This window comes from Salvia splendens, chromosome 12, assembly GCF_004379255.2.
Source record: "Salvia splendens isolate huo1 chromosome 12, SspV2, whole genome shotgun sequence".
In the NCBI taxonomy this organism is placed as follows: domain Eukaryota; kingdom Viridiplantae; phylum Streptophyta; class Magnoliopsida; order Lamiales; family Lamiaceae; genus Salvia; species Salvia splendens.
Genome location: NC_056043.1, coordinates 94,467 through 112,731, shown reverse-complemented (window position 1 = coordinate 112,731; position 18,265 = coordinate 94,467). Strand labels below are relative to the sequence as shown.

Sequence of the window (18,265 nt, the reverse complement as noted above, 5' to 3'; positions counted from 1 at the left end):
AAAATGGCATATTTACCTCATATTTTGTGAATCGCAGCCTGGTCACCTAGATCTGTAACAATTTCTTGTGTTGATAGGGAAGACGAAAATCGAAATGGAAGAGTAAACAATAAGCGGCGCTGTCAAAGTTAAGGGTTTTTCTAATTTTTTTAATTTTCATTTCTCTAGTGTTATTTTATTCTTTTTTCTTAATTTTAATTTTTTAAGAGTAAATTTCAATTTTGTAACTAAATATGTGACAAAAATATGAATTTGCTACAAAACATTCACTTTTGAAAAAACAGGTTCATACGGTTTATTTGCAAGCATGCTATGTTTTCTTTCGTTGATGATTGTCCATTGCTCTGTTCTTACATTGTTTTTAGTTGATTACGTGAAGAAAATGAAGTAGTTGGTTGTTAGGATTCAGATCTGCATCTTTGCTTATTGCTTTTTGCTTTTAACATCTTTTCTGTCACCTAAGTTAGTTTAGGAAAATTGATCCCCACTTTACTTTTACACTTGGTTTGCCTATTTTACAAAAGTTTCCCAGCATGAACCTATAGTCGCAGGTATTCTTAGTTACTTTAGTTTAATTTCAAGTGTTGTTCCTTGTTTAGTGTCATGCATGTTTCCATACTTTTTCCATCCGATAGGTCAGTTAGATAGAGTCATGTCATTTCCACTTATTCAAGTAGATTTAAACTTATCTCACTTAGTCGTGTGTCTGCAGCCAACCCTCCCAAAATGTCCCGAACACACGCTTTCCACCTCCATCCTTGTGGGATTCGATCCTTACTTCCCTATACTAGCTAATAGTATTTGTGGATTAAGGTTTGGAAGATAGCTTAGAATTGCGAGTCCGACGACACACCGATAGATCTAGGGAGTCTGCTTGGTCCGTTTGTGATTTATTTTATACCTACACTCCAAAAGCTCTCTCTTCAGACTCATTCTGTGATTATTTATTGGTTTGCTACATAACCGTGAGAGGAGGTTGGTGAATTAGAAGAGCTTAGTTGACGGGTACAATTAGCTTCCCTTAAAACGGCACTGTTAATTGATAGCGAGAACATTATGAGTCTTAGGAGTTTTAGGAGTTATTAATCTAGGATTGCCAACTCTAGTGTGTATAATCCACTTTGTACCGCATGGACAATATAATAGTGACTCGTTCTAGTGAAGTATGAACTGTGCTAGAGTGTTGTAGTTGGAATTTGTACAACCATAACTGTGATAGTACATCCCTGGAATTTCCTTATCTCATTTGACTTCTCTCTGTATTTTATCTGCATTAGTATTTCCTTTGTTTTTACAAGTTTTATTTTCGAAATCTCCAAAACCTTTTGTTTTTCCAAACAATAGAAGAAGCCTAGTAGAAGATAGCCAATTTGTGTTCGTTTTCCATGTGTATGATATCCGGTACTAACCTTTAGCTATACTATATATATCATGTATACTTGCAGGATTATTTAGTTCTAATAAAAAGTGATTCAAGTTTTTGGCGCCGTTGCCGGGGATAACTTCACTACGTGATTGATATCTTCAAACGGATTATTTTACTACTTTGAATTTTTATTGCTTTTAGTTTTTAATTTTTAATTTTGTTTTGTCTCCTATAGGTCGTGCATACGAACGCGCCCTATGAAGGAAATCTTGGAGCCGATTGATTTAGAGATCGAAAAGACTCGTAGGAAAATAAGAAGTAATCAAAGTACAATGGGGGACAACACTCGAGCAGAGTTATAAAGACTACAAGGTCTTGTGCAACAACTCTTAGATGAAAAGGTTGCAGGAAAAGGTTGCAGAAAAAGGCGGAGAGAGACGAGCAAGAGAGGAGAAACAGAGAGATAGTACCCATGATGCACATGTTCAATCATGGGAATACCATTACCTTTCCTGATGGTCCTCGTATTGATGCAAACAACTTTGAGCTGCGGATGCCCCTTATACAAAGGGTGGAACGGTATCCAATTGCAGGAAGAGCCACTGAGGATGCCAACTGTCACCTCACCAAGTTCGTGGAGATTGCGAACACACTGAAGTTGAATTGTGTCGACGACGACGACATAAGGGTAAGCCTCTTCCCATTCTCTTTAATTGATTCAGCTAAGGAGTAGTTTGAGTGTGTGCCTGCAGAGCAAGTCTCCACATGGAAGGATATAGTGGCGGCCTTCCTTGAAGCTCAAAAAGTGAGATCTTCCAATTCGTGCAAGGACATGACGAGCCTCTTTATGAAGCAGTCGCACGTTTCATAAGGCTATCAAGAGTGTAGCGTCATCCAAGTGGTCACGGATTGTGTGGGGGAAGTGGAAGTCACATACCACCAAACTCAAGACCCTTTAGAATCTTGTAAAATAAATTATTTCACTCCTACGTCTGATTCATCTACTTGTGATGCTAATGTGTGTGCTATGATTGCAGAACTCGAGGTTCTTCCTGAAAGAATTCCTCAAAAGGGAACACTTTCTTGCCATTGCGCACCCCAGAAGAAGAAGAGGGGAAGAAAGCATTTGGAAAACCACGAGGACCACCTAAGGTAGAATTGAAGCCACTCCCGGAACACCTCATGTACGCATTTTTAGGGCCAGATAACACTTACCATGTTCTCGTGTCCGCCGCCTTGAGTGAAAAAGAATGTAAAAAGTTGTTGTGTGTGCTAAACAAGTATAGGTTCGCTATAGGATGGTCTATTGGTGACTTGAAAGGGATTAGCACAACCACATGCATGCATAGGATTTTACTTGAGGAGGGGCATAAACCTCGTGTGCAAAACCAACGTAGACTTAATCATATTATGCAAGGAGTAGTGAGCAAATAGGTAATTAAGTTGCTAGATGCAGGGATTATCTATGCTATATCGGATAGTGAATAAGTGAGTCCTACGCAAGTAGTAGCTAAGAAAGGGGGATGACTGTAGTGCCCGGAAAGGATGGTGAGATGACTGTAGGCACTTGTTTGCATTGATTATAGGATGTTAAATGCCACTACTAGGAAAGATCATTTCCCTTTGCCTTTTATTGATCAAATGCTTGATAGAATAGGGGGATATGATTACTACTATTTCTTAGATGGTTATTCTGGTTATAATCAAATTGCAATTGCCCCCGATGATCAATATAAGTCTGCTTTTACTTGCCCTTATGGGATATATGATTATAGGAAGATGTCTTTTGGCTTATGTAATGCTCCTGCTACTTTCCAAAGATGCATGATGACAATTTTTCATGATTTGATTGAGAATGTGATGGAGGTCTTTATGGATGATTTTTCTATTTTTTGGAAATCCTATGATCATTATCTTGATAATTTAGCTAAGGTTTTGCAGAGATGTGTAGAAACTAACCTTGTATTTAATTGGAAAAAATGTCACTTCATGGTGAAAGAAGGTATAGTTCTAGGTCACAAAGTGTCTTCTGCAGGGATAGAGGTTGATAGAGCCAAGATTGCAGCCATTGAGAAATCGCCACCCCCTCCAACGAGAAGGCTGTGAGAAGCTTATTGGGACATGCAGGATTCTATAGAAGATTTATCAAGGACTTTTCAAATTTCTCTAAGCCTCTTTGTAAATTACTTGAAAAAGATGTGAAATTTAATTTTACTTCTGATTGTTTACAGGCTTTTGAAGATTTGAAGAAGACTTTAGTTAGTGCTCCCATTCTCATCACCCCTGATTGGAGCCAACCATTTGAAATCATGTGTGATGCAAGCAACATTGCCGTTGGTTCCGCATTGGGGCAGAAGAGAGATAAAAATTTTAGAGTCATTTATTATACTAGTAGAACCTTAGATTCTGCACAAGCTAACTATACAACCACAGAAAGGAAGATGCTTGCTATATTTTATTCTTTTGATAAATTTAGAGCTTATCTTATTAGGACTAAAACCATTGTTTACACTGATCATGCAGCTATTAGGCATTTGTTTGCAAAGAAGGACGCAAAACCAAGACTCATCTGGTGGATCCTACTACTCGAAGAATTCGATGTTAAAATAAGAGATAGAAAAGGACTTCCCCGACGAGCATCTATTCTTCAGTCAAGCCACTTTTCCATGGTATGCCGACATTGTTAATTATTTAGCAGCCAAGGTACATGATAAGGCTCATTTTATTCATCGGTTTAGGGGTAAAATGTACGCTACTTGAACAGTTTATCGTGCAAAGCAAGTGTTAAATATGCAGGAAGGTAGATGGTAGCCAGTCTGTGACTTTATTCCCATTGTTCGATATCCGGTATTGACCTTTACCTATACTATATAAACTCTGTATAGTTGCAGGTTTATTTAGTGCTAATAAAAAGTGCATCAATGAAATAAAAGCCAACGAAACCAAGATTGGAGTCGTTGAAGCACGATTGAACAACCTTGAGGCCGGGATGAACACCATTTCTTCCACCGTTTCGATCATCAAAAACCAAATGGACCAAGTCCAGAAGTTTACTTTGTGCCGCATGTGTAATATTTATGTGACTCGTCCTAGTTAAGTATGAACTGTGCTAGGGTCTTATTTATTATCCGTGGAATAAATTCTAACTAGATAGGTTCTAAATAATAAATCATTATTTCAAGCTCCTCTTTAGGATATTATTAAGCCAGACTTTCCTAGAGCGTGATTCAACACAGTAGCAACCCTAGCGCCGCTAGATACTAATCAACATTAGCCAAAATATCAAGATTCTTGGATTACGAAAAATATGCACCTATTGATAAACCAAAGTAATGAATTATTAATATCATATGCTCAAGCCTATATATATTTATGAGTAATGGTCAAAATTGGTCATCAACATATGGCTATATTACGATTTTGGTATCAGATATTATGTTTTAAATGTTTGCATCCTAAACATTTCAACTCGGATCACAATCGGTCCAATCCTGACGGTTCCGTCAAATTGTAACAGTCAACGCATTTAAACGAGATTTTGACCCAATTACAATCTTGAAGTGTGATTATTAACACTCGAATTATATCCTTAATTATTATAAGCAACTTAGCATTTAAATCATATTCTCTTCTCTTGTCTATCCCTTTTCTTTCCCAATTATTCTCTCCCCACTGTAGGAACACCCCCAAATTGGAAAATTCAATTCTCCTCCCCATCGAAGTGCAGCCGCCCCACCGGTGGCGCGAAAGCGTGCGCCAGAGTCCCCAGCACGCAGTCGAAAGGCTATTCATCGCCGTGGTCGGAGCTAAAGAATCCGATCCTCAGATCCGCGCAGTTGAACGTCGTCGTCTCTACGAATGTCAACACGTCACATCCGACCACCGCTCGAACGCCTTCATGAAGATGCCTCTCACCAAATCGGAGAGTTGATTCTCCGGCGTGAACGCGTAGATGATCTGGCTCTTCCCCGGCGGCCAGCACGGGCAGTTGGGGAAGTAGGAGTAGTGCGGGACGTGTGGATTGTTTTACATTGTAAGTGTTCGACGATTTGCCTGAATGCTTCGTGGAGGTGTCATTGACGATGTCGGTGTTGTCGTAGCGGGGAAGGAAGATTTGCTTCAGCGTCGGAGCGTCGAGCTCGCCGGTTTGGTTGATGTTGAAGTTTAATTGGTAGTTTTTTAATGTGGATTCGAGGAATTCGTCGAATTCGTCGTAGGAGGTGTTGATGTAGCTGAATAGCTGGAAATACTTTTTGAGACTTGCTAGGCCTTGAGATTTCACGCCTCTCCGGCAGCCGTGGAGAGCGCCGAATGAATCCCAGCTTGAAGCTTTTGGCTTTTGCAATGAAGAAAGCTGGAATTGATGATATGTTTGGGAAGAAAGAATATGAATTAGCGCACATTTATGAATTGAAATACATAAATGAATTATTTTATGTGTTAATATATTACTCCCTCCGTTCCTGAAAATTAGTCACCTATTTCCTTTTTCATCCGTCCCTAAAAATTTGTCACCTTTCACTTTTATCATTTTTGGTAGTGGACCCTACATTCCACTAACTCATTCACACTCACATTTTATTATAAAACTAATATATAAAAGTAGGACCCACATGCCACCAACTTTTTCAACTCACTTTCTATTACATTTATTAAAACCCGTGCCGGGTCAAATGGTGACGAATTTTGGGGGACGGAGGGAGTATTTTTTATTTTTCTGAATAATAAAAAAGTTTAATCAAAATGCTTAATTGGGTCAAATTGCGTTTAAAGACGTTGACTGTTACAATTGGACGAAACCGTCAGTTTTGGGCCGATTGTGATCTGAGTTGAAATGTTTGGGATGTAAAAATTCAAAACATAATGTTTGGGACCAAAATCGTAAAATGACCATATGTTCAGGACAAAATTTGGCCTTTACTCTATATTTTTTAAGAAATGTTAATGATCGAGACCTTCTCTTTCAATAGATATGAATAAAGACTCACCGTTAGATCCATTCAGTGTTATATTACACAAGTGCCATCTTATTTCGTTACTGCTTGGAAATATTGGGATTGACATTCATCCTTTCGCAATAGGTAGTTAAGGTCTATCTAGGTTGTGAAATACGCTTTCTCTTTTGTTAATACAATGCCCATAACCAGTTTACTTAAACAAAAGACTTTTAACTTTATTTGGTTACTTATACATTTAAATATGTAAAACACTCCTTAAATGTAAAAACATACTAACAAATTGTGACAAAAATAGTTTGTTTTACTCCTTGGAAAATAAACGAAGAGTTTTTACAATATACAAGCACTCGAAAAACGCTTTACAGAATACAAAACTCTAACAGAAACATGCTTTTCAGTATACCAACCCAAGCAAACATAACATGGGAAAATGTAGAATTAAAAATCCAATTGATAGTTTTACTTCGGAAGAGGTTTGGGCGCACTGCTCCTCTCGCATAGAGGTGGATTCTGTGCACCACCGGTGAACGTGTACTTGACGTTCAGGCACCTGGTAGTGGCACTGTCTAGTGCAGGCTCTCCGGTGAATTTAAGATCAATATCTCCAATCTGCACATCTTGGGATGGCTTGCTTGTGCTGCAAGAGAATATAACCACATCCTGAGTAGAGCTCGTGCCCTTGAAATTCTGAATCTTCACTTTGCTAATCTGGATCAACGATGGTTTATGCACACCACAACGATGAAGTTAACTATATATATAAAAGAAAATAAGATAAATGCATATATATATAGAGGTGTGTTATATTGCTAACGAAACCAAGATTAGAGTCATTGAAGCACGATTGAACAACCTCAAGGCCGGGATGAACACCATTGCCTCCACCGTTTCGATCATCAAAAACCAAATGGACCAAGTCCAGAAGTTTACTTTGTGCCGCATGTGTAATATTTATGTGACTCGTCCTAGTTAAGTATGAACTGTGCTAGAGTGTCGTAGTTGGAACTTGTATAAACTATAACTGTGAAAGCACATCCCTGAAATATCTCATCTCTTTTACCTATGTGTTTTATCTGCAACAGTTTACTTGCATTCTTTAATTTTACAAATTTTTAGTTATTAAAATCAAAACCTTTTGTTTTTCCAAATAGTGAAAGAAGCTTTGTAAAAGATAGACAGTCTTTGATAGTTTTCCTCGTGATCGATATCTGGTACTGACCTTTGGATATACTAGATCTACTTGTATTATTGCATGTTTATTTAGTGCTAATAAAAAGTGCATCAACCACACCTATTTGACTTTAAATAATTGAATTGGGCATCAATTTGATCAAGACCAAAATAGAATATTATTATCAGTCACTACAATAAATAACATTGGCTGCCCATCTAAATCGGATATTACAAGTAATTCAGGCTTCCTCTTTTATTTAATTATTTCTCTCGCTTAATATATAAATGTCCATTAATTAATCGAAGTCTGCTTTTGACTTAATCAATTAATATCTTATTTACTCCAAGACATGATTAGGCTTGAACTTCTTATTTATAATTCGTGGAATAAATTCTAACTAGATAGGTTCTAAATAATAGATCATTATTTCAAGCTCCTCGTTAGGATATTATTAAGCCAGACTTTCCTAGAGCGTGATTCAATACAGTAGCAACCCTAGCGCCGCTAGATACTAATCACCATTAGCCAAAATATCAAGATTCTTGGATTGCAAAAAATATTCACCTATTGATAAACCAAATTAATAAATTATTAATATCATATGCTCAAGGCTATATATATTTATGAGTAATGGCCAAAATTGGTCCTTAACATATGGCTATTTTACGATTTTGGTCTTAGACATTATGTTTTAAATGTTTGCATCCTAAACATTTCAACTCGGATCACAATCGGTCCAATCCTGATGGTTCCATCAAATTGTAACAATCAACGCATTTAAGCGCGATTTAGAAAATTCAATTCTTCTCCCCATCGAAGTGCAGCCGCCCCACCGGCGGCGCGAACGCGTACGCCAGAGTCCCCAGCACGCCGTCGAAAGGCTATTCATCGCCGTGGTCGCAGCTAAAGAATCTGATCCTCAGATCCGCGCAGTTGACCGTCGTCGTCTCTACGAATGTCAACACGTCACCTCCGACCACCGCTCGAACGCCTTCTTGAAGATGCCTCTCACCAAATCGGAGAGTTGATTCTACGGCGCGAACGCGTAGATGATCTGGCTTTTCCCCGGCGGCCAGCACGGGCAGTTGGGGAAGTAGGAGTAGTGCGGGACGTGTGGATTGTTTTACGTTGTAAGTGTTCGACGATTTGCCTGAATGCATCGTGGAGGTATCGTTGACGATGTCGGCGTTGCCGTAGCAGGGAAGGAAGATTTGCTTCAGCGTCGGCGCGTCGAGCTCGCCGGTTTGATTGAGGTTAAAGTTTAATTGGAAGTTTTTTAATGTGGATTCGAGGAATTCGTCGAATTCGTCAGAGGAGGTGTTGATGTAGCCGAATAGCTGGAAATACTTTTTGAGACTTGCTAGGCCTTGAGATTTCATGCCTCTCCGACAGCCGTGGAGAGCGCTGAATGCATCCCAGCTTGAAGCTTTTGCAATGAAGGAAGCTGGAATTGATGATATGTTTGGGAAGAAAGAATATGAATTAACGCACATTTATGAATTGAAATACATAAATGAATTATTTTATTATATGTTAATATATTATTTTTTATTTTTCTGAATAATAAAAAATTTAATCAAAATGCTTTATTGGGTCAAATTGCGTCTAAAGACGTTGACTATTACAATTGGACGGAACCGTGAGTTTTGGGCCGATTGTGATCCGAGTTGAAATGTTTGGGATGTAAAAATTCAAAACATAATGTCTGAGACCAAAATCGTAAAATGACCATATGTTCAGGACAAAATTTGGCCTTTACTCTATATTTTTTAAGAAATGTTAATGATTGAGACCTTCTCTTTCAATAGATATGAATAAAGACTCACCGTTAGATCCATTCAGTGTTATATTACACAGGTGTCATCTTATTTCGTTACTGCTTGGAAATATTGGGATTGACATTCAACCTTTCGCAATAGGTAGTTAAGGTCTATCTAGGTTGTGAAATACGCTTTCTCTTTTGTTAATACAATGCCCACAACCAATTTACTTAAACAAAAGACTTTTAACTTATTTGGTTACTTATACATTTAAATATGTAAAACACTCCTTAAATGTAAAAACGTACTAACAAATTGTGACAAAAATAGTTTGTTTTATTCCTTGAAAAATAAACGAAGAGTTTTTACAATATACAAGCACTCGAAAAATGCTTTACAGAATACAAAACTCTAACAGAAACATGTTTTTCAGTATACCAACCCTAGCAAACATAACATGGGAAATTGTAGAATTAAAAATCCATTTGATAGTTCTACATCGGAAAAGGTTTGGGCGCACTGCTCCTCTGGCATAGAGGTGGATTCTGTGCACCACCGGTGAACGTGTACTTGACGTTTTGGCACTTGGTAGTGGCACCGCCTAGTGCAGGGTCTCCGGTGAATTTAAGATCAATATCTCCAATCTGCACATCTTGGCATGGCTTGCTTGTGCTGCAAGAGAATATAACCACATCCTGAGTAGAGCTCGTGCCCTTGACGTTCTGAATCTTCACTTTGCTAATCTGGATCGACGATGGTTTCTACACACCACAACGATGATGTTAATTATATATATATGTATATATATATATATATATATAAGAAAATAAAATAAATGCTTACATATATATAGAGGTGCGTTATATTGCTAACTTTTTAAGTTGCTAACTCTGCTAACTCTTAAACGCAATGTATTAAAAATGGCATCACGATGACATCAAAATATCAACACATAATGTCAACAAAATTATGTGTTGATATTTTTAATACACCGCGTTGATGAGTTAGCAGAATTAGCAACTTAAAAAAGTTAGCAATTGATCACACCTCCATATATATATTTATAGGGATGTGATCAATTAATAACTGATAACTATGTCAACATGCATGTTATAGATGTCAACACGAAGACATTTATATATCAACAAACTGTAGTTGACATATGTATGTGTTGTGTTGACATACAAATATAGATTTCAACACAAGACATTCATATGTGAACTAGATTTCTAATATCCTATGTTCATAAATTAGTTGTAGTTAGCAACTAGAGAGTGAGTTAGCAATGGATCACAAGCCTATATATATATATATATATATATATATATAGGGGTAAAATGTAAACTCTAAATAATGTACAAACTCCAAAATATGATCTGGACCTTTAGAAAATGTCAATCGATGACAAAATAACATCAACAGAAGATGTTAACACAGTTCCAACACTGTGTTGACATTTTTTTTATGTTATTTTGTCATTTGTTGACATTTTCTAAAGGTCAAGATCATGGTTTGGAGTTTGTACAATATAGAGTCTGCATTTGATTACATCTCTATACATATTAGATAGCTAGGCTAGGTACGTCGAGAGAGCAGAGGTTCCAGGGGCAGTATTGTTGATCGATGATGACGGGATTGCTGGCATTGATCATGGTTAGGTCGAGGAAATTCAAATCCGAGATTGTCAAGGTGGCTGGCGCCGAGGGCCATGTCTTGATCCTAACACCATTGGCAGTGTTATCGAAGGTGCAGTTTTGTATGGTGATTCTGCTAACATCTTTCTCCTCAATGTTCTTGCCCATACTGCCGATGCTGATGCCGTGGCCGGGCCCACATTTGACGTTTTTTATCATGACGTCCGTCATCTGATCCCCCATGGAGATACAGTCATCGCCCGTCTGGATGACGGCGTCTAGGATGGTGATGCCGATGTTTCGCGCTATGTGGAGACCGTCGGTGTTGGGGCTATCATGCGGTGCTGACACTTTGTATCGCAGGAATGTGACGTTGTTGCTGGAGATGCAGTTGGAGTGGAAATTCTTGCTATCTTTGGTGGTGATGTCTTGGATGATGGAGTTGTTGATGAAATTGAAGCTAAGGTTGATGGGAAGCTTTGCGCACTTTGTGTTGACATGGCAATCATTTGTTTTCCAGGCTTGCTCACCCATGCCGTCGAAAACACCTCCACCGGAGAGGGTGAAGTAGTTCACGTAGTTGACAGTGACCCATTCCCATTCTTTGTTGGGGAGTTGCGTCGGGTCGGAAAGGGCTTTTATGGTGCCTTTCACTTCGAGCTCGAGAGGAGATTTGCTGGGTCCTTCTAGGTGAGCCTGCTTCAAGATCCATTCACCTGGACCTATTGTTATTTTCGCCGGTTCAGGTGAAGCAATTGCTTCCTTCCATGCTTTGTCCAGTGCCTAAAAATTTCAAAATACAAAAATACTCATATGCATATATGTTAATTTCAGTGGTGTGGTAGTTCCAATGGTAGTACCGCAGTTATATCTTTGTCGGCCCCCACTCCATAGCTGCTGATATCGAAGATCTTTAACCCATGTGCGTATGAGGAAAGTGCAAGAACAATTGCTAAGAAAACTAGTGGTTGTTGTTCCATGATGTTTGAAATATATTTGTATTGTGTTGGTGATTGAATAATAAGTTTGATATGCCTTTATATACTAACAATTAATAGGAATTTGACAATGTCTCACAATCTTAAAACATGGTGATCCCTACAAATTTCGAATATGTAGGAGACTCCGTCTACCTATTTATAGATTCGAAGTGAAATGTTACCACTTACTACAATAAAAATAAACAAATTAGATCCGTTAGTAACGACTTTGGTTCTTATGTTCACTTTGTTTTCCTAATGTTTTAGTTATATTTTTATTGCTTTAGTTCTTATGTTCACTTTGTTTTTCCTTTCATTTTATGTTTTTAGCTTATTCAATTATGTGTAACTAAATTCATATGATTCTAGGGATCTGTTAGTAACGACTTTGGTTATAGAATTCCGTTTTGCTATTTAATATCCGTTTTGTTTTTACTTCGTTTCTTCCCTAAGTCGTAATATAATACTTCACGTTTGAGTGACACATTCAACGATGATTTAATATAACTTGTTACATAATCGTGAGAGGAGGTTGGCGAGTTAGATCCACTTAGAAGACACTACAATTAGCTTCCCTTAAAACGGCACTGTTAATTGAGAGTGAGGACTTTATAAGGGTCTTAGGAGCTTTTAGGAGTTACGGATCTAGGATTGACAACCTTAGTGTTAGTAATCTGCGCTTGTACCGCATGGGCAAAACTTATGTGACTCATTCTATCGAAGTATAAACTGTGTTAGGGTATTGTAGTTGGAATTTGTGCAACCATAACTGCGAATGCACATCACTCGAATTCTCGTATCTCTCATTCTTTTACCTCTTTTATTATTTGCGTTTAGTTGTTTATTGCTTTCAAACTGTTTTTGGTTTTCAAAATCTCCAAAATTATCAGTTTTCCAAATAGTGAACAAAGCTTAGTAGAAGGTGGCCAGTCTGTGACTTTATTCGCCGTTTTCGATATCCGATACGACCTTTAGCTATACTATATATATTCTGTATACTTGCAGGTTTATTTAGTGCTAATAAAAAGTGCATCAATGAAAGAAAAGCCAACGAAACCAAGATTGGAGTCGTTGAAGCATGATTGAACAACCTTAAGGTCGGGATGAACACCATTGCCTCCACCGTTTCAATCATCAAAAACCAAATGGACCAAGTCCAGAAGTTTACTTTGTGCCGCATGTGTAATATTTATGTGACTCGTCCCAGTTAAGTATGAACTGTGCTAGGGTGTTGTAGTTGGAACTTGTATAAACCATAACTGTGAAAGCACATCATGGAATATCTCATCTCTTTTACATATGTGATTTATCTGCAACAGTTCACTTGCATTCTTTAATTTTACAAATTTTTAGTTTTCAAAATCAAAACCTTTTGTTTTTCCAAATAGTGAAAGAAGCTTAGTAGAAGATAGACAGTCTGTGATAATTTTCTTCGTGATCGATATCTTGTACTGACCTTTGAATATACTAGATCTACTTGTATAATTGCATGTTTATTTAGTGCTAATAAAAAGTGCATCAACCACACCTATTTGACTTTAAATAATTGAATTGGGCATCAATTTGATCAAGACCAAAATAGAATATTATTATTAGTCACTACAATAAATAACATTGGCTGCCCATCTAAATCGGAAAATACAAGTAATTCGGGCTTCCTCTTTATTTAATTATTTCTCTCGCTTAATATATAAATGTCCATTAATTAATCGAAGTCTGCTTTTGACTTAATCAATTAATATCTTATTTACTCCAAGACATGATTAGGCTTGAACTTCTTATTTATTATTTGTGGAATAAATTCTAACTACATAGGTTCTAAATAATAGATCATTATTTCAAGCTCCTCTTTAGGATATTATTAAGCCAGACTTTCCTAGAGCGTGATTCAATACAGTAGCAATCCTAGCGCTGCTAAATACTAATCACCATTAGCCAAAATATCAAGATTCTTGGATTACAAAAAATATTCACCTATTGATAAACCAAATTAATGAATTATTAATATCATATGCTCAAGGCTATATATATTTATGAGTAATGACCAAAATTGGTCCTTAACATATGGCTATTTTACGATTTTGGTCTCAGACAATATGTTTTAAATATTTGCATCCTAAACATTTCAACTCGGATCACAATCGGTCCAATCCTGACGGTTCCGTCAAATTGTAACAGTCAACGCATTTAAGCGCGATTTTGACCCAACTACAATCTTTAAGTGTGATTATTAACACTCAAATTATATTCTTAATTATTATAAGCAACTTAGCATTTAAATCATATTCTCTCTTCTCTTGTCTCTCCCATTTCTTTCCCAATTGATTCTCTCCCCACTGTAGGAACACCCCCAAATTAGAAAATTCAATTCTCCTCACCAGAGTCCCCAGCACCCCGTCGCAAGGCTATTCATCGCCGTGGTCGCAGCTAAAGAATCCGATCCTCAGATCCGCGCAGTTGAACGTCGTCGTCTCTACGAATGTCAGCACATCACCTCCGACCACCGCTCAAACGCCTTCATGAAGATGCCTCTCACCAAATCGGAGAGTTGTTTCTCCAGCGCGAACGCGTAGATGATCTACTCTTCCCCGACGGCCAGCACGGGCAGTTGGGGAAGTAGGAGTAGTGCGGGACGTGTGGATTGTTTTACGTTGTAAGTGTTCGACGATTTGCCTGAATGCATCGTGGAGGTATCGTTGACGATGTCGGCGTTGCCGTAGCAGGGAAGGAAGATTTGCTTCAGCGTCGGCGTGTCGAGCTCGCCGGTTTGGTTGAGGTTAAAGTTTAATTGGTAGTTTTTTAATGTGGATTCGAGGAATTCGTCGAATTCGTCGGAGGAGGTGTTGATGTAGCCGAATAGCTGGAAATACTTTTTGAGACTTGCTAGGCCTTGAGATTTCATGCCTCTCCGACAGCCGTGGAGAGCGCTGAATGCATCCCAGCTTGAAGCTTTTGCAATGAAGGAAGCTGGAATTGATGATATGTTTGGGAAGAAAGAATATGAATTAGCGCACATTTATGAATTGAAATACATAAATGAATTATTTTATTATATGTTAATATATTATTTTTTATTTTTCTGAATAATAAAAAATTTAATCAAAATGCTTTATTGGGTCAAATTGCGTCTAAAGACGTTGACTATTACAATTGGACGGAACCGTGAGTTTTGGGCCGATTGTGATCCGAGTTGAAATGTTTGGGATGTAAAAATTCAAAACATAATGTCTGAGACCAAAATCGTAAAATGACCATATGTTCAGGACAAAATTTGGCCTTTACTCTATATTTTTTAAGAAATGTTAATGATTGAGACCTTCTCTTTCAATAGATATGAATAAAGACTCACCGTTAGATCCATTCAGTGTTATATTACACAAGTGTCATCTTATTTCGTTACTGCTTGGAAATATTGGGATTGACATTCAACCTTTCGCAATAGGTAATTAAGGTCTATCTAGGTTGTGAAATACGCTTTCTCTTTTGTTAATACAATGCCCACAACCAATTTACTTAAACAAAAGACTTTTAACTTATTTGGTTACTTATACATTTAAATATGTAAAACACTCCTTAAATGTAAAAACATATTAACAAATTGTGATAAAAACAGTTTGTTTTATTCCTTGGAAAATAAACGAAGAGTTTTTACAATATACAAGCACTCGAAATATGCTTTACAGAATACAAAACTCTAACAGAAACATGTTTTTCAGTATACCAACCCTAGCAAACATAACTTGGGAAATTATAGAATTAAAAATCCATTTGATAGTTCTACATCGGAAGAGGTTTGGGCGCACTGCTTCTCTGGCATAGAGGTGGATTCTGTGCACCACCGGTGAACGTGTACTTGACGTTCTGGCACTTGGTAGTGGCACCGCCTAGTGCAGGGTCTCCGGTGAATTTAAGATCAATATCTCCAATCTGCACATCTTGGCATGGCTTGCTTGTGCTGCAAGAGAATATAACCACATCCTGAGTAGAGCTCGTGCCCTTGACGTTCTGAATCTTCACTTTGCTAATCTGGATCGACGATGGTTTCTGCACACCACAACGATGATGTTAATTATATATATAAATATAAGAAAATAAAATAAATGCTTACATATATATAGAGGTGCATTATATTGCTAACTTTTTAAGTTGCTAACTCTGCTAACTCTTAAACGCAATGTATTAAAAATGGCATCACGATGACATCAAAATATCAACACATAATGTCAACAAAATTATGTGTTGATATTTTTAATACACCGCGTTGATGAGTTAGCAGAATTAGCAACTTAAAAAAGTTAGCAATTGATCACACCTCCATATATATATTTATAGGGATGTGATCAATTAATAACTGATAACTATGTCAACATGCATGTTATAGATGTCAACACGAAGACATTTATATATCAACAAACTGTAGTTGACATATGTATGTGTTGTGTTGACATACAAATATAGATGTCAACACAAGACATTCATATGTGAACTAGATTTCTAATATCCTATGTTCATAAATTAGTTGTAGTTAGCAACTAGAGAGTGAGTTAGCAATGGATCACAAGCCTATATATATATATATATTTATATATATAGGGGTAAAATGTAAACTCTAAATAATGTACAAACTCCAAAATATGATCTGGACCTTTAGAAAATGTCAATCGATGACAAAATAACATCAACAGAAGATGTTAACACAGTTCCAATACTGTGTTGACATTTTTTTATGTTATTTTGTCATCTGTTGACAATTTCTAAAGGTCAAGATCATGGTTTGGAGTTTGTACAATATAGAGTCTGCATTTGATTACATCCCTATACATATTAGATAGCTAGGCTAGGTACGTCGAGAGAGCAGAGGTTCCAGGGGCAGTATTGTTGATCGATGATGACGGGATTGCTGGCATTGATCATGGTTAGGTCGAGGAAATTCAAATCCGAGATTGTCAAGGTGGCTGGCGCCGAGGGCCATGTCTTGATCCTAACACCATTGGCAGTGTTATCGAAGGTGCAGTTTTGTATGGTGATTCTGCTAACATCTTTCTCCTCAATGTTCTTGCCCATACTGCCGATGCTGATGCCGTGGCCGGGCCCACATTTGACGTTTTTTATCATGACGTCCGTCATCTGATCCCCCATGGAGATACAGTCATCGCCCGTCTGGATGACGGCGTCTAGGATGGTGATGCCGATGTTTCGCGCTATGTGGAGACCGTCGGTGTTGGGGCTATCATGCGGTGCTGACACTTTGTATCGCAGGAATGTGACGTTGTTGCTGGAGATGCAGTTGGAGTGGAAATTCTTGCTATCTTTGGTGGTGATGTCTTGGATGATGGAGTTGTTGATGAAATTGAAGCTAAGGTTGATGGGAAGCTTTGCGCACTTTGTGTTGACATGGCAATCATTTGTTTTCCAGGCTTGCTCACCCATGCCGTCGAAAACACCTCCACCGGAGAGGGTGAAGTAGTTCACGTAGTTGACAGTGACCCATTCCCATTCTTTGTTAGGGAGTTGCGTCGGGTCGGAAAGGGCTTTTATGGTGCCTTTCACTTCGAGCTCGAGAGGAGATTTGCTGGGTCCTTCTAGGTGAGCCTGCTTCAAGATCCATTCACCTGGACCTATTGTTATTTTCGCCGGTTCAGGTGAAGCAATTGCTTCCTTCCATGCTTTGTCCAGTGCCTAAAAATTTCAAAATACAAAAATACTCATATGCATATATGTTAATTTCAGTGGTGTGGTAGTTCCAATGGTAGTACCGCAGTTATATCTTTGTCGGCCCCCACTCCATAGCTGCTGATATCGAAGATCTTTAACCCATGTGCGTATGAGGAAAGTGCAAGAACAATTGCTAAGAAAACTAGTGGTTGTTGTTCCATGATGTTTGAAATATATTTGTATTGTGTTGGTGATTGAATAATAAGTTTGATATGCCTTTATATACTAACAATTAATAGGAATTTGACAATGTCTCACAATCTTAAAACATGGTGATCCCTACAAATATATTTAATATCCGTTTTGTTTTTACTTCGTTTCTTCCCTAAGTCGTAATATAATACTTCACGTTTGAGTGACACATTCAACGATGATTTAATATAACTTGTTACATAATCGTGAGAGGAGGTTGGCGAGTTAGATCCACTTAGAAGACACTACAATTAGCTTCCCTTAAAACGGCACTGTTAATTGAGAGTGAGGACTTTATAAGGGTCTTAGGAGCTTTTAGGAGTTACGGATCTAGGATTGATAACCTTAGTGTTAGTAATCTGCGCTTGTACCGCATGGGCAAAACTTATGTGACTCATTCTATCGAAGTATAAACTGTGTTAGGGTATTGTAGTTGGAATTTGTGCAACCATAACTGCGAATGCACATCACTCGAATTCTCGTATC

At 37.8% G+C, this 18,265-nt stretch overlaps 3 protein-coding genes and 2 pseudogenes across 3 annotated transcripts; all 5 read right to left on the bottom strand.

Annotated features, from left to right (window-relative positions):
- Positions 1-5,034: 5,034 nt before the first annotated feature.
- Positions 5,035-5,769, bottom strand: LOC121759046 (annotated as a pseudogene).
- Positions 5,770-8,379: 2,610 nt separating this feature from the next.
- On the bottom strand, positions 8,380-8,991 carry LOC121759045 (metalloendoproteinase 2-MMP-like). Its single transcript, XM_042154535.1, has one exon. It carries the CDS (start codon positions 8,989-8,991, stop codon positions 8,380-8,382), a length of 612 nt encoding a protein of 203 aa, XP_042010469.1.
- Positions 8,992-9,576: 585 nt separating this feature from the next.
- LOC121758261 (polygalacturonase-like) lies at positions 9,577-11,885 on the bottom strand. The gene is made up of 3 exons (XM_042153672.1): positions 11,753-11,885; positions 10,842-11,675; positions 9,577-10,019 (listed from the first exon to the last, which is right to left on the bottom strand). The coding sequence occupies exons 1-3, from the start codon at positions 11,870-11,872 to the stop codon at positions 9,753-9,755; spliced, it is 1,221 nt and encodes a 406-aa protein (XP_042009606.1). The 5' UTR covers positions 11,873-11,885; the 3' UTR covers positions 9,577-9,752.
- Positions 11,886-14,109: 2,224 nt separating this feature from the next.
- On the bottom strand, positions 14,110-14,888 carry LOC121759044 (annotated as a pseudogene).
- A 585-nt stretch (positions 14,889-15,473) lies between these two features.
- On the bottom strand, positions 15,474-17,761 carry LOC121758288 (polygalacturonase-like). Its single transcript, XM_042153701.1, has 3 exons — positions 17,629-17,761; positions 16,718-17,551; positions 15,474-15,916 (listed from the first exon to the last, which is right to left on the bottom strand). The coding sequence occupies exons 1-3, from the start codon at positions 17,746-17,748 to the stop codon at positions 15,650-15,652; spliced, it is 1,221 nt and encodes a 406-aa protein (XP_042009635.1). The 5' UTR covers positions 17,749-17,761; the 3' UTR covers positions 15,474-15,649.
- Positions 17,762-18,265: the final 504 nt, after the last annotated feature.